The 16,580-nt window shown below is 40.0% G+C and overlaps 1 protein-coding gene across 2 annotated transcripts; it reads left to right on the plus strand.

Annotated features, from left to right (window-relative positions):
• The first annotated feature begins 54 nt into the window (after positions 1-54).
• LOC124154178 (biorientation of chromosomes in cell division protein 1-like 1) lies at positions 55-16,317 on the plus strand. Of its 2 annotated transcripts, XR_006863856.1 has the most exons (8): positions 55-399; positions 1,669-1,793; positions 1,865-2,013; positions 4,622-7,555; positions 8,095-8,242; positions 8,947-9,131; positions 15,082-15,519; positions 15,867-16,317. XR_006863856.1 is itself a non-coding variant. In XM_046527743.1 (7 exons), exons 1-7 carry the CDS (start codon positions 271-273, stop codon positions 15,207-15,209), a joined length of 3,798 nt encoding a protein of 1,265 aa, XP_046383699.1. In that variant the 5' UTR covers positions 55-270; the 3' UTR covers positions 15,210-16,317. The 2 variants fall into 2 exon arrangements, 1 of the variants encoding a protein (XP_046383699.1); XM_046527743.1 differs by having other exon boundaries at positions 15,082-16,317.
• The last annotated feature ends 263 nt before the right edge of the window (positions 16,318-16,580 follow it).

The raw sequence follows: 16,580 nt of genomic DNA on the forward strand, positions 1-16,580 counted from the left end.
CGTCTAAGTCGGTTCAAGTCGTTCCGTTCCTTTCTTACTCCAGTCGCTTCCTCGATATTTGAGTTCCGTTCCTGTTATTCTCATTATTCGTCGCTTCAGAGATTTCGAAGTGGTTGTGGTCATATTCGGGTTCAGGAAAATGTATATTGTTCACACTTGTCGTGAAATTGCCCTCGCTGTAGTTTAAGGATATATTCTTCTTCATACTTTAAATCTTCTCTGGACTATAGCAGATATTGATAGTCCTGTTGGCTTCTGTGCACGAAAAATATGGATGTTTCGATGCTGCAGTTACCTCCTGGTGATCCGGGACTGATTGATAAAATAGTTTGCCAATTGAAATCCAATGGTATTTTTGATCAGTTTAGAAAGGAATGCATAGCAGATGTTGATACTAAGGTAAGAAACAAATTTTAAGTATTCTATTCTTCATTTTTGTCATAGATGTAGGAATTTGGGGTAAAAGTATACCTTTATCGAAATGCCAATTTTCGCAGACTTCAAGGAAGAAAGTAATTCAATAATCCCATACTTGATTCGATCATGGTCAAGCTTTTGGTTACGGATTCATCGAATGTGTCAATTGATTAATTATTCAATGCCTTATTAACTTTTTGCAAAGTCTTACCAGTCTTACTTTATGGGCCGAGTTGGGGAAATTATCAAATATCTAAATAGTTTCCTCATCTTCATTACTTATAATGGTATGAATTTATTTGGTTCATTTAAATCTCTAAGCAAGATCTATCTTATTACTATTTCATTGCTCTAGCCTTTCTAAGGGTGGGAGTAATTGGAGTTACAGGACAAAAAATTCATAGATACCTGGCACTATGTATTTAGTAGGTACAAAATCAGTTTAAAGTCATTTCTGAGGCTTCTCAATTTTAGAAGCAAAGTTTCCTATCCCTATGCGTGCTATACGTATCATTATTCCCTGAGCGACAGTATCTTTTTGAGCAAAATAATGAAGTGAACACGATTTAGTCAGGATTAAAAGTTAAAAAAAGATTCGAAAGGTTAAATGATGAAAGAGAGTGAAATAACTAATGAACTCATCTGTCGTAAATGTTTTAAATCCTCCCAAGTTATGATCCTAGTAGCGGCACCGAGTGGATTTCATGTTTTAGTATGATGAAGCAAATAAATTAAATAACTTGTTCGAAAATGGTAATTTATATTTTTTTAAATACTATATTTCCTATATTGATTGGTTTACCAAGGATTTTGAACCCTACTTGTTTATATCCTGTAGGTTTTAGATTTTTCTTCATTTTTGCTGTGGATGAATTTTGTATCTTCGGGATAGACGGACTAATATTGGGAAGTACATTTGAGGGAAATTTCCATTCTGTATGCGCATTATAATCACTATTAAATACTTAATTCTGTTTTGACTTATAGCACTCAAAACAACCTTGTATAAGTACTTAGTACGATTCATTTATTTAGGCGTCTATTATACTTGTGCAAATAGTAGGCATGTCCTCATGGTTTTTAATTTTTAGGTTATGCATACTTCTATTCTTTTGTGAGTGGCATATTAATTGATAATTTGTTATACATTTTGTCAGAAGGGAAGCTTTGTTTAGATTTAGACCATTGATATTGCAGTATTGTCTTGTATGTGAATTGTTTTTGTGATGTGATTGTAATTTTTCATGATAGCCTGCCTACCAGAATTTAAGGCAGAGAGTGGAAGGATCAGTTTCAAGTTTTCTGTCCACCCAAGAATGGAAGCCTGACTTAAATAAAAACCAGCTGCGTGACAGTTTAAGAAAACATATTCATGAGTAAGTGTAATTATCCAGTGATGAAGAATTTCATCTGGAAGTGATTTTTAATTATTATGTTTCCATTCCAGGTCGGGGTTTTTAGATATTGGGGTGGAAAGAATAGTTGATCAAGTGGTGAATCCAAAAATGTACACCGTTTTCTTCCCCAAGGTAGAAGATGTTGTGTATGGGTTCCTTGGACTGGAAAAGCCTAAAAGAAGCAATGATGCTGCAAGTGGTTCGTATTTAGCCTTGTTTGCTTCAAAAATTATTTACACATAAAGGCATGGATATGTTCATGATGCATTAGCAATTAATGTCAATTTGTGAAGGTTGGAAGTAATATGTTGCTTGCTGTGTTCCAACTTATTGTTATAAGTATTGTTTCCAGTATTCCGACTGATGCTTGCATGCAGTGTTAAGGCCTGGTTACATGATACATTAACCCATACAGGTTAATGCCTAAATGTATGACCACGAGAATGAATGCCAAAAGCACCTTGTAACCAGCAAGAATGAACGCTAAAATGCACCGTGTAACCACCCAACTTGTGCGAATGCATGCACAGAAAATAGAACCTGTTCTAATTTGGTTCATGCATTCGTACATGTTCTGTTCCCTGGCAGATGGGAAAATGCCTTATGCTTTCTATGCCATGTGTTATTTCGTGGTGTAGATAGATCTACCAGACATTGCACCTGGTGAAAATTTACATATGCTAAACTGACAGGATGCCGCTGACGCCAACTATCCTCCGTGGTACAACCCTTCTGCAGCACTCCACCCCTACAAGCATTTCTTAATTATTTTCAAAATGCAAAGCGTTCCGATGATTTCTAAACTCCTTTGAGACATTATATTGGCAATATACGGCACTTGCATGTCAGGATCAGAGGACCAATAGTCCCTAAAACTTGGAACCACTTGATGACTCATCACTAAATTCACCCCCAAAAACACATTAATATCTTCGGCGGTAGTTCGGAAAGATTCCCCCATTTCTTTCATTTTAAGTTGACTTTGTTGAACAAGAAGAGTGACCAGTTCATCAACACCACAAGCTTTTCTGAACTTATCCCCAAATAAATTTGCTAATTTGAGGGGGTAGAGACCCTCGAGGTTGTGGCTATGGTCTCCATCTACAAGGTAGGCAATGAATTTGGAATTTCTTCTTCCTCACTCACTCTTTGATGTACTGTGACATAGCTCGGCAAAGATACATATGACCAAACAACATAATAGGTTTGTAATGGGGAAAATAAAGCCTCTGAAAAAAACGCACAACATATTGCTTTGCCGGCACTGGTCGTCCTTTCCTTCCAAGGTAAGACCTCTCCTTCCACTTGTGTGGGGTGTTAAGGGTCCTTGACTCTTATTCATCACCTTGTTGTGTTTTGATTCAGTACTGTACAGACCTCCATGTAATGCAATTGCCTCTGCTGGTTGAGAGATTCTCTTCTTTTTACTGTAGTTTGGTACTGAGAGCAGCAAGATGTGTGAATTCTCTTTATTTTCAATGTAGTTCATACATTTTTGAATGAGTGTTGGTGCTACCATGCTTCTCAACTGCTTCGTTACAATGGTCAGCCAACTTAAAAGAATGCCGATTAGTAGAATGCCTTTTGCATGTATTTGGGGAAGAATTTTGTGATGAGTTATCAACTCCTTTGGTTTCAAGTTTTAGGGAATATTGGTCCTCTGATCCTGATATGGAAGTGCCATACATTGCCAATATAATAACTGGAAGACATTTTGAAATCATCAGGAGCGCTTTGGGTTTTGAAAATAATAAAAAAATTCTTCCAAGAAGTCTGGTTGATTATGATCAAACTTACCAAGTTCGGCCTCTTGATTTCAGTGGAACGCTGTGTCCAGGAGGAGACAAAAAAATCAGAAAAGATCCTAATTCTTTGTCTAGAGATGATCATAGCTTATGTAAAGTTCATGGATAGGGTCAATCTAATGGACCAAAAAAAAAAGTCATTTAAGAAATTGACGGAGAGGCAAATATTAATGTCTACTTGCGAATATTTTTTTATATGTTAGGTATTGCTGTTAATAACGCTGTTTATACACTGAGCTATATGAATGCGTGAATACTGAGCATAGGGCCACTTTGCCTCTCCAATACAAGTAAATCTTAGCAAGGTTTCTTATTGGAAACTATTCCAATATGAAGAAAGGTGTTTTGGCTGCTCCTGTTGTAGTAGTAGCAGTATGAACAGCATGCTAGAACCATAGCCTGAACAGAAGTTACTGAAAATGCCTTGATGAAAGAAAATAAAATGTAAATGTGCAAAAAATGAAATTGAAAACTTATTAAACTTAAAATTAAACTTGCTTACATCACAGATAACTGGTATACCTAGAAGTCAACCCACCATACACAATCTGTTGGACGCATTTGGTGGCTTTAAGCATAATTGCAAGGTCACACAATAGACACACTTTCATGAAAAAAAATTTCATTTAAGAATTAGTCATTGTAAATTGACCGTTCATGCTTTGAAACGGAGCCTTATGTGATGTCACCTGAATTTACTTGTGGTTTTGTGAAAAAAATATTAAGGAATATTTAAAAAAAACATGGTCCTTCTTGGTGTATGGCCAACCTTGGTATTTTGGTGTTAAGCTAAAATTATTATGTTTACTTTAATGTAAAATATATATGGCATTTCAATGGCATCCACCAAACATTAGGCATCCATATCCCTGGTTGTTTTTATGATTTGAATGGAAGGTTATGTCAGGAATTTGCCTTAAGAAGAATTCCCTAAAATCATAAAAATGCCCCAATTGTTTTTTGTGTTGTGGTAACTAATTGCTTTTATCTCATGTATTATAGGTGTGCATTATGGTATTCCACGGCTGGGAGATTCAAAGCCAGAAAAGAAGTTTGTCAGTCTCAAGGACTTACTCCCTACTGATTTGGATCCAATATCCCCAGAGAAATTTGACAGTGATGAAGGAGATATGGATGAAGTTTTGGAGCGAAATGAGACATCGCTAGATGGCAAGTCTGCTAAGGAGGCGGGATCGACCCCAAGAGTGAAAGATGAGGAGGTGCCAAGAGGGGAGAGGAAAGGGGAGGAAGACGAGGAGGAGGATGAGGAAGAGGAGGAAGAAGAGGCCTCTCCCCCCTTTGAGAGTCTCGATGTCGAGGCCCAGCAACCCAGCGGTGATGCTGGCCCCAAGACCCCAATGCTGCCCCACTCTGCGGACATGCTGGACAATATCACGTCGTCATCATCCTCCTCTTCATCCTCGGAGGTTAAAGACAGCCTGATGCAGTATGGAGGGGAAGTAAAAGCAGATGGGAAGTCTGCCATGGACACAGTGGGTGATGCATCATTAGATGAAGGGGGGAAGAATGATATGAGGAGGAGTGAGGGAAGTAGGAACGAGCATGAGCGGAATGACAATGCCAGGAGTGAGAGTGGAAGGACCGACAGTGTTAGGAGTGAAAGCAAGCGGAATGAAATTTCGAGGACCGAGGAGCGAAAGAACGAGAGTGGGAGGAACGGGATATCAAAGTCTTCATCAGAGGGGCGTAAGGGGGGAGAGGGGGGAAGCAGGAAGAAGGAGGATGAGGAGAGGAGCAAGAGAAAGAAGGAGGGGGGGAGTGGGAATGAACGAAGGGACAAGAGCCGAGATGATGATCACAAGAGGCGAGGGGGAGAGCGGAGGGACTCCCATCACCACCGTCACCATCATCACAGTAGTGGTGGGGGATCCGGAGGGAGCAGTGGTGGTGGCAGTGGTAGTAGCAAGAGGCCAGAGGGTAGCAGCAGACGCAGCGAGAGCAAGGACGACTGGAAAAAGAAGAAAGATCACCAGGGGCAATCATCGTCATCATCTTCACTCAAGGAGAAGGATAAGGGCAACAGCAGTTCTGGAAGCAGCAAGAAAGCTAGCAGTGGTGGAGAGAAGTCATCCTCGACCTCGCATCATAGCAGCGGACACAGCAGCCACCACCACCATAGCCATCGCAGCGGTAGTAGTAGCAGCAGCCATCGTCATGGTGACAAGGATGGGAAGGTTGATGGGAGTGGAAAAGACAAGAGTGGCAGTGCCAGCAGTAGCAACAAGAAGAAGGCCTCAACAACAGACGACCACCGTTATGAGAGGGAGAAAAAGGGCAGGGATGGGCATCACAGGTGGGACCGGGAGAGGTCGAGGGAAGGCCGAGGAGGGGGTGGAAGTGGCGATGGCGGAAGCAGCAAACAGTCTGGGAGTGCTGCAAATGGAGGGGGAGGTCATAGTGGGAGTGGTGCCAAGGGAGGGGAAGGTAGTGGGGGCGGAGGGACCTCAGAGAGTGTCGAGGATGGGGGTGAGAGTGGGCAGCATCAGGAGACACCTCCTGTGAGTGTGGAAGAGAGGGAACAGTCATCAACAAACTCAGGAGAGCAGGCCAATGACCAAGTTGAGGATAGGGAACCGGTGAAGGAGCCGGTACAAGCTAAGGAACAAGTGCATGCAAATGAAGAGAAGCATTTGAAGGAACAAGTGCAGGCAAAGGAACAGGTGCATGCAAAGGAGCATGTGCAGGGAAAGGAAAAGGTGCAGGCAAAGGAGAAAGAGAAGGTGCAAAAAAATGAAAAGGTAGAAACAAAGGAACAAGTACAGGTGAAGGAACTGCCAGAGTCTAAGGAACATGTAAAGGCAAAGGAACATGTAAAGACAAAGGAACATGTCAAGGCAAAGGATCATGGGAAAGCAAAGGAAGGGGCTCAGGAGAAGGAGCATACTAAGGCTAAGGAGCATGTGAAGGCAAAGGAACATGTTGAGGGAAAGGAACAGTTACAAACACCAGTCAGTGTTGATGCACCTGCATTGCCAAAGGTAAAGAAGCCAAAGATTGCAGCAAATATTTATGAGGTAAGGAAGATCATGGAGGAGAGGAAGAGGTTAGAGAGGAAGGAAATGGAAAGGAGGGCCAGTGAAGTTGTTGTACCCGTGAAGAAAGAAGCCCCAGAGAGTCCCATGGAACCAGAGGTGGATGTGGAGGATGATGTGCTCTTTTTAGAGGAGCAGGCATCAGCCAATGCAATGGACTTCGTGTCTTTTGTGCACTGTCTGAGCCGAGAGGCAGAGTCTGGAGATTTCTCACACATACCACTGGTGGGAGAGTCAGAAGAAGCCTTGCGGCTGCTGAATGACAGTAATGCCTCCCCTGCCAACACAGATTTTGTTGAGCTATCGGATGTGGAAGTGTCGAGGGAAGACGAGGAGGTTTTGAGGCGTCTTGGGGCTCTGGTGGAAAGGAGCAATCAGGATGCAAAAGGGAGTGATGGTGAAGGGGACAGAGCTCCCTCTGAGCCAACGTCATCAGCCCATGCCAGTTCAGGCGTGGCAGCCCGAGAGGAGGAGGTAGTAGCAGGTAGTGGCAAGCGCCCCCGGCGACCTAATCCTCGGTACAATAGTGGTGAGTACAGTACATATTCAGATGAAGAGCGGGACTCGTTAGCTGCGGACCAAGTGTCTGAGGAGGACGAAAGTGTTGAAGAGTCAGGGGCTGGGCGTCAACCGGTTGTGTTTGGAGCTGGGTGTTGCTCATCTTCCATTGTTGACTGCACTAACCCAGTGGTTGTGTTGAATGATATTGCTGAGAGTGCAAGCCAAAAGAAGAGAAGGGGAATGGTAGCCCGTCGGCTGGGTGTCCGAGGCCCTCTCCGAAGAGTCACCACCCCTGATGCATTTGTAATGCCACTGAGCCCTGAGAGTGATGTCTCTACAGCATCTGGTGATGCTGGAAGAAAAGCTCTGCTGATCAGTAAAGGTATGTATTGTGCACTACAATCAGCTTGTGCCTGGGCATGATTGTTCAGGTTAAAAAATATGTGTGCTTGTCATTAAATATATTTAGTTTGATTTAACAATTTCCCTGCAAATAATATACGGAAGACATTTTTTTCGAGCCTGCTACCATTAATGATAATTGAAGGCACCCAACATTTTGGGCTCCTTGGGAATGAGCAATGATTTGGCACTCGAAAAGTTGGCTGCTGTCAACTTTCATACTGGTGACCAGCTCGAAAAAAGTTTTTGCTGAAATATTTTTCTCTCTCTTGGTCATTATTGTGGGAATAAGCCTTCTTGTCTAACTGGAGGAGAGTTTTTAAGAGTAATTCTTCCAATTCCAGTTGTTCACTTTACTAAATTATCTAAATTTAGTTGCATATAAGGGCATATTGCCATATTTTGCCTATAGCATTCCCTAATAGCAGTCTCTGTTGCTTATCTCATTGTAAAATTGCACTTATGTTAAGCCTATATATCATGTATGATTTCTCATCTCTATGCTCAATATTTGTTTAGAGAGCCTTGCTGACTCAGAGTTGATGCCAGAAGATTATGAGCCTGAAAGTAGAAACCGGTCCCTCCTCATGACAACAGAAACTGAGGGATACCACCATTCAGCGGCTGATACTGATTCCCTTCGGTCAGACGGTGTTGTGTTGGGCAGGTGAGGAATATTTCCAAGTTCCTATTTTTTTCTTTTCGGTTGAGGAAGAAACAGTATACTGTGTATCTCTTATGATAAACTGTGACTTTCACTAATTTTATTGGTCATTAATATTCTATAAAATGAAGTGCAAATTTTTCTTTCTTTATAAAAATTAAGATAATAACATATGTATTTGGATTCATAGTGATGTGAAGACTTTCAAGGTCGTTTATTGATTATATTCTATAAGATTTTGGCCTCGTTTGTCCAATTCATTTGGCTGTGTAGATCCGTAGAGAATACAGTGACATGGATTTTTATGTTTAAATAATTAAATGCATTGTCTTATTGAGAACAATGGTCAACCTTCTGGAATAATTTTTATTTTGAATATGCATTACATTTTAAAATCGTATAACAACTTAGTAGTTATTCACAAGTTGATATTTTTCAAACTGTTATAATTTAATTTCAACATTATATATCAATGTAATCAATTGAGAGAATGGAATGGCATCAATTTCAACCATTGCTTGCTTATTGGGAATGCATTGCCCTTTTGTATCAACTGATGGGCTGTATTAATGTACCACGTGTTTCATGTCAATTGGACTCTTGGTAATGACCATCCTGTGTAGCGTTTGTTTTGCATTAGCTCTGATTATCAAATGGTCATCATGTTAAAAAAAATCTCTTCTTTGTTGTTTTGTGTGCCAACCCAGTTCTCAAAGTGAGGATGGTGACCATAGGAGGCAGGATGAGTCTTTGTCCATGGGCCCTCGAAGAATAAGAGGTACAAGGTCATCAAGTCGTGTCCAGCAGCGTTACAGTAGTGATGACCTCTATAAACCCAGGCCTAACATAACTTTGGGGAGGAGAAATCGTGGCAAGAACTCACCAACACAAGGTAAGCTCTGTAGCTGGAAGTAATTTTGGCTCTCCCTCTTTTTGTAAGTTAATTTTTGCCTTCCTGTATGCAGTCCAAATGTAATGATTATTTACATGCTTACAATTCAATTCTTAGGTGAATGTAAAAATAGGCAACCAATTTATTGAGTGGTATGGGCTCCTTAACCAATTTTATTTTATTTTTTATTGTGGTACAGTTTGATGGATAAGCAGACTTGCATTTTTCCATTTTTTGATCCATTGCCTACTTTACAAAATGCAATTTGCTGTACAAATTCTGATGGCTTTTTACGGTAAGTTAATAACATCACGAACTCATTTCAGGCATATCACTTCTCCATTGTTCATCAACCTTGAGCATACTAAATGTTTAGCTTCTACGGTCGAAAGAGTGAAGAAGAGCATTCGAAAAACTATGAGAACAGCAAAATGGTCATCTTGTCACGGGCAAAAACAAAGTCTTGACAAAAAAGTGGAATCAGCCCATTCATAATGAAAATTATACACCCATGCCTCGTATAGTGCAAGGGATGCGTTCCTTGGGGTATTTGCACTATACGAATTTGTGTTATATGAGAGCATTTTATCATTGGGAAGATAGGGATGCATTGCTGGTAGCATAGGTGTTGGGTATCTAATTTCCTCTAAACCATATATATTCATATTAATAGCCTTAAAAATCCTTATTCATATAAACTTTTTAAGTTTAAAATATCTTCAAAGATAGTAAGCAGGCATTCAAAGAATATTATTCACGTAAAAAAAATTCATACGTGCTTTTGAAATTCCCTCCTGTTGTGCAGGTGGGCTACCATCTGATATCTCAGGGGTTGGTAATGCATTGCCGGCAGTTTACGAATTTTTAAATCAACCTAAAAACAATTATTGTGTCACCCAGGCCCCTTTGTCGCTCATCCAAATAACAGGCTAGTTCTAATTTGAATACCATTTCATGGCTCGCAGAGTTTGTGAATGATAAATCATAACTGGCTTTAATTTGAAGTCCCCCGAGGCATTAGCAGCTACATGAAACTGTCTTTAATTGCTTTGAAATCTGACCCAGTTTTCCTTCCCTTATATTGAATGAACGAGATTGCATTCTTTTCCAAAACAATATCATCTCGTCAACTCTTAAAACTAAGACTTAAGGGGAAAGGAGCCACTTTCAATCACAGCTTGGAGTTCATCAGAAAAGGTTGCGGCGACTGCACTATCAACACTTGCAAATTCACCTAATATTGCCGCATTGAAAATACCTGCTTGCCGTTTAAAATTCTGGAACCAACCGGAGCTATCACTAAATGTCTCACTAATGAGCGATTACCACCCTCGTCTTTTTGTACAGATTCACAATGAACTTTCCGTATGCGTTGACCGCTTGTTTGAAGTTGGTGCGGCTGAAGTCACTGATGTTTTAACTTTGTCTTTATTCAGAATAAGGCATCAAGAGTTTAATCTTCCAAGCAATATCGCTTTGAGGCTCTTCATTTTCAAATCAATTGATCTGTTTCAATTCTCTTCTAGGTTTATGGTTTTTCTTGATTTTTCTACCCGCATTCCTATTTTTTGCAATTGTTGTCTTGGTTTTTACTGTGTATGGCTCTATCGAAATCACCTTCTACTGCTGCTCTGTATTCCCGAGACCCAGAGGGCCTAAGGCTGCTGGGAGGGAATGAAGCCATTGTGTTTGAGACTCTATGGCGGGCCCTTTTATGTGTTGATGCTATTCATACGCAACTCGGCCACCGCTCCATTTCTCCCCCGTGAATACCGATGACCTTGAAGGCTTTAGCATAGACCCTCTACCTGGAAGTCAATTGCCCAATAACCTATGATGGCAAAAATTATGTCTCAAACCTCATTGCTTAAAAAAAACTCATTTCCACTAGCTCCACGCTTAATTAATGATCTAAATTAACTATTGTCATTCTCTTAGGGAGACAAGATAAATTAATTCGGTAGGCCGGCTATCTGGACCCAATGACGAGTTCTGCTTTTGGCCCTTGCACAGCATTGCATTTCGATTAATATATAAACAAAAACGAAGATTTGAGGCAAGCAATACTATTAATATGCGTAAAATGGTAGCAATTTCGTGTGTACTTAGCGCAAGTTCACATTTTATCATGAGAGCGTGAAATTTAAAGTTTTTTTGATTTTTAAACTTCAAAGTGTTTTGATTAGGCTACACTGCAATGCAATGTTTCCCCGAGGAGCGAATTTGCGCTACATCGAAATTGTGCCATATGGGGCATGGGTGTACCCGTAGTACCTGGAAATACAGTAAAACCCCGTATTTGCGTTATCGGAATTTACGTTTTCCCGCAAATTGCAAGTTTTTTTCTGGGTCCCGTCATATTTCCTATCTCTCCTTTGTAAATAGAACCCTGTATTTACGCCGTGTTTTTTTCGTTTTCCCGCCATGTGCATCACGACGTGCCGACTAAAAAAAATTTTTTTGCGTAGTAAAACAATTAATCGCGCATATCAGCCCTTAAAACTGTCTTTTGGCTTCCTTTCGCGCATTTTTATTTAAAAATCTAAGAGAGAAAGACCGAATGAGAACTATTTTCGGGAAGAATTTGAATGTGGCGGGACAGAACGCCACTAACGTCAGAAAGTTGAACTACGTCCTCTCGTTTTCTGTCAGCGGCGAAAAGATTCACGATATGAAAGTAGGTGTATTGAGCAATCGAGCTATGTATTAATTATAATGCAAGAACTCCTGAAGGAATGTTGGCAATAATCATGAAGTCGATAATTTGATACGAGATTTTGCAAGGGAACCAGACGTGATAAATGCCGGAACTATATAACTTGACCGACATCTGGGATCATTTGCGCTGACTTCATTCAACAGTTGCGTAGCAATTATGGGTTAATTAAATACTTTTAAAAAACTTATTTAAACTTGAATTATCCCATTCAAATAGCAGTGTACCGCAAACTATTGTAAATTTAAAAAATTATGAAGTCCCATGACAGTTTGTACTACGCACTTGATCGCCGAGGAGTATAGGTACTCGTGTGTTGCCGATCGGCAACTCGAGTTACCCTCAACTCGTACGGGAAATAGAATTGATCCGGCTTGAAAATGGAAATTCGAGGTGAAAAACGGACATTTTTAATTGACGAGAAAATGAAAATTATAGAGATAGTTGATTCCCACACCGGAACCCGCATCGATTCAAACGCTGGCGACTCGAATGTTGGGACTTGGCAATCCGTTCGGATTCCCAGTCTCAACATTCAATACCGAGGTGAAAAATCGCGATGCCATTGTAAAATATGCAAACCAGTGCGGACATTTATCAAATAAGAGAATATATGCGAAGAATTCCAGGTAAGAATAAATAGAACGAATTCTAAAGGCCTGGTTACACGGTGCATTAACCCGTACGGGTTAATGTATGAATGCGTGTCTGTTTGCATGTCTGAATTCATGGACGTTTGCGTGAACGAGGAGCATGAATGAGCGGTTACACGGTACATGCGTTCGCACAAGTTTTCACACATTTTCTTGTAACGCGAAGCGTTTAGTTTTTGTTTATTCCCTTTACAGTGCGCAAAATTTAAATGTGAAAACAGTATCATTAGGTAGGAAGCAGACGATACCTACCAGAAAGTAATTCCCTTTTCGTTTTTTCCTGTAGGACCAGGAAATTTCACATACTGGTAATATATTTGCGCTGCCGTGTAAACAGTGGTTTTCATTGTAGTTGCCGAAGTTGTTTCATTTCGTGCCAGTAATATTTATTTATATTTAATATTTATCGTTATCGCTCGCTTAATGCTATATCTCAATAGTACTCCATTTATTTCAAACCGTTATCAAAGTTAATACTTAGGCTGAAAATTTGTAGACGCATCTTGTTTTTAAACCGTGTTTACTAGACATTTTTCTGTCATCTGTTTCACTGAGTGTAGATTATGTATGAGAGTAGATATTTTTAATACTTTGTTCTACTTTTGTCCGGGACGGTTATAAAGTTAAGAAGATATTTGCTGTTGATGGAAAAGATGTTGGTTTAGAGGTCTTGTCGATTTATGAACTTGCGTAATGTGAGTCATATTTTTGTGGTGGGCCAGCGCATTCCCACCTCGGACGTATAAAAGGTAGAATCGTCGTTAATTCGTATGATATTAAATATGTTTAAATGTGTTCTATAAGTCGTATGATAGCCGTTGTATTTCACAAATGTCGTGTTGAAAACTCTGTGACAACCTCATCGATTGTTTTGTTCCGGCATAATACTAAACTTGGTATGTCCGGCGTACATACAGGGATAATCTATACGAATATTAGTGTAGATGCAAATGGTGAGTTTGTGGTAGGATTCAAGCACTTACGATGCAGTACAAATGAACAAATACGCGTAAAGAGTTACTGAATAGCCAAGACGGCCGTGGAATAGCCCTGCAGATGACAACTATATGTGTTGTTTCCCACCAGGTGGCTCTGTTATCAACTTGTGCGAATGCATGAACGAAATTAGAACAGGTTCTATTTTCCGTTCACGCGTTCATGCATTTGTACATTTTGGGGTGGTTACACGGTGAATTTTTCCGTTCATTCTCGCGTTCATACATTTAGACATTAACCCGTACGGGTTAATGCACCGTGTAACCAGGCCTTAAAAGAGTAGTTTTTAGGTGCAAGATCATCAAATGTCCCAGCAAATGGTGTCATCTAAAGGCCTGTTTACATAGTACATTAACCCGTACAAGTTAATGTCTAAATTATGAACACGAAAATGCACCGTGTATTCACCCAACTTGTGCGTATATGCACGAACAGAAAATAGAACCTGTTCAAATTTGGTTCATGCATTCATAGTCGGATTTAGGGGATGGGGACGTGCCCCCCCAGATGCTTAAATAAAGAGACAAAATTTGAATACGGTTATCATAGGAGGATATATTGGGGGGGGGGCACGTGCCCCCCCAGACTTAAAAATATGCAAGATTTTTAATACGGTCTGGTTATCATTCCGTTCGTTTTGTAGAACGTGGTATCATTGTGCCCCCCCCCCCCCCACTCCAGATCAAAATCCTGGATACGGCATTGCTTGTGCCCCCCAGAAATAAATCCTGGATCCGCCCCTGATGGTCATCATTATGTTCGCTTTGTTTTGTGTATTACTCAAGGAGGCTCAATCATTTAATTCAATAAGAATAAATTTGATATAAAAATAAAGAGAATTTTGTAAAGTCTTTGTTATATCTTGTTTTTAATCTCAATTAAGACAAGATATTTTGCCTGTCAGGCCCTCTAGTGCCCCTCCCAGAAAAAAATCCTGGATCTGCCCCTGTCTACATTCATACATATCCCGTTCCTGTCCACAAAAATCATTCATGCAAGCAGAAATTAACTCGTACATGTTAATGTATCATGTAAACAGGACCAAAGGCCCTTGAGAAAAAAGTATTTCCCCACAAGATTGGGAATCGAAGATTCCATGGCATCTATAATGGTTGGTTGGACAGATTCAAAAATAGGTACAGTCTTGTATATAAGATGGTGAGTGGTGAAAGCAAAGATGTTAACATAGAGACAGCAACTCAGTGGAAAGAATCTGAATATATCAGAGTTCTGGAAGGTTACAGCCCAAAAGATGTTTTCATTGCAGACAAAACAGGATTATTTTTTAATTTTTGCTGCCAGCAAAAACACTGTGCTTCAGAGGGAAACAGTGTTATGGCATAATGCTTAGTGAACAATTAAAAAATTAACATTTCCAAAGCCAGTATATGAATAAAAGTGAAAATTCTCTATTTCCCACGATCTGCATTTTCCCGCAATTTACACTTTTTTTCTTGGGTCCCTAGAAAAGTGTAAATAAGGGGTTTTACTGTATTTAGGAATACATATTCAAATGTCCAAGTGCTGGGCTCCCTGGTTTATTTCGTAAAGTGTGACATTGTCCATTTTCTTCTCTCTCTCACAGAAGATTCAGAAACTGGAGGATTGATGGAGGGTGATGGCGAGAGGAGTAGCCCGAGTGTGCCAACTGGCTCTGAAGAAGGCACCACCTCCTCAGTTGACATGCTACCAAATAAGAAGAGGAGAAGGTGATTGGTGCATTATTCAGCTGGAGAGGGAATTGTGGTTGCTTTGCTCTCTCTCCCTCTCAAGGGATGCCATTTGCTTGATTTTCATGCCCACGTGTTCAGAGTTATTTCAAGCATGGGTTGAAATGGATGTCAATTTTGAGTCGTGGTTTTCTTTGCACTCTGTACATATACATTTATGAAGCCTCAAGTTGTTTACATTCCATTCACCACTGCCACGGATCTCCTTTATGTTGGTGGTACAAGTGAAGCTACATGGAGTTTTGGGCTAGTTGCCTATTCCAGTAATGCTTTCACACTCTGGCACTCTTTAGGTGAGCCTTTTATGCACAAGATATGTTTGTGTATTTTTTCTGTATGTGTTTAAATCTCTCTTCTTACTTCTGAGAAATTTGGTGAAGACTGATATGTGTGGTGTTGTCATTATTGTAGTGTCTATAGTTATTACTTTTTTGTGCTGAACATAGTTTCTTCTCCTTTTGTGGAGCCAAATTTTAATGAATTTTACCTTGTAGATAAATTTTTTTTTGCTTAAAACTAATGATTGATGTTTATTTCACATGGAAAAGTGCACCCAGCAACTGCTGTGTTACTTGCTGGTAACGGATATCATTTTGTCTGCTCATGAATTCTAGTTTGAACACCATGATCTTTTCCACAGATCATTTATTCCACCAGAATATGCTGCTCATTACTGGTCTGAATCAGTACTGAGCTTTGGGTTGAGCTCTCCTCAGAAAGTGCAGTCGCAGTTGTTCGTATCTTACTTTGGCTGTGTTCTACATCATCTACCTTGTGCCAGTGAACATGGTTTCGATTTACCCCAAGACATTAGAACTTCAAATACAATGCTTGATTTGTATATTGTTACATCATAAGTGTGGCGGAAAACTTTTGAGTTGTGAAGTGAAGTTTCAAAATTTTTATGAGTGAAAGAAAGTGTGTGATCGGTGTGAAGAAGTTTTAAGTTCTAACCTTAGTGGTTTTTATCGAATACAGGATATAGTATTTTCAAAGATTCTTTATTCAGAGTGTTGATGCCACTGGGTGAGTTGATACCATTACTTGGAGAACTTGTGATAGTTCATTAAATGGAGTGGTACGACTAGAAATATACCGTGCATTCTTTTTTAAGTGCAAAATGGTTTTAAAAAAAACCTTGTTATGGCACCTTTGCTCTTCTCTTGGTCAAAAATTGGTTTGATTAAGGGCAACTGCTCAATCCCCAAAAGCCTACTGGCATTTTTTTTGCCCTTAAGGAAAAATCATATTGCATTTATTATCTCCCCATTCTATACGTTACTTCCTCCTCCAATTTAGGTGTCTCTTTAGAACAGCATTTAACTTTTGCTAATCAAAGCAATGGTTGAAAGGG

This window comes from Ischnura elegans, chromosome 2 (genome assembly GCF_921293095.1).
Source record: "Ischnura elegans chromosome 2, ioIscEleg1.1, whole genome shotgun sequence".
NCBI lineage: Eukaryota > Metazoa > Arthropoda > Insecta > Odonata > Coenagrionidae > Ischnura > Ischnura elegans.

Excerpts from the sequence above, each read along its gene's own strand:
- LOC124154178 (XM_046527743.1), top strand. The coding sequence starts at position 271 with ATGGATGTTTCGATGCTGCAGTTACCTCCTGGTGATCCGGGACTGATT. Across the intron at positions 1,794-1,864 it reads TTAAGAAAACATATTCATGA|GTCGGGGTTTTTAGATATTG; the intron begins GTAAGTGTAATT and ends TTTCCATTCCAG. Across the intron at positions 8,243-8,946 it reads GACGGTGTTGTGTTGGGCAG|TTCTCAAAGTGAGGATGGTG; the intron begins GTGAGGAATATT and ends GTGCCAACCCAG.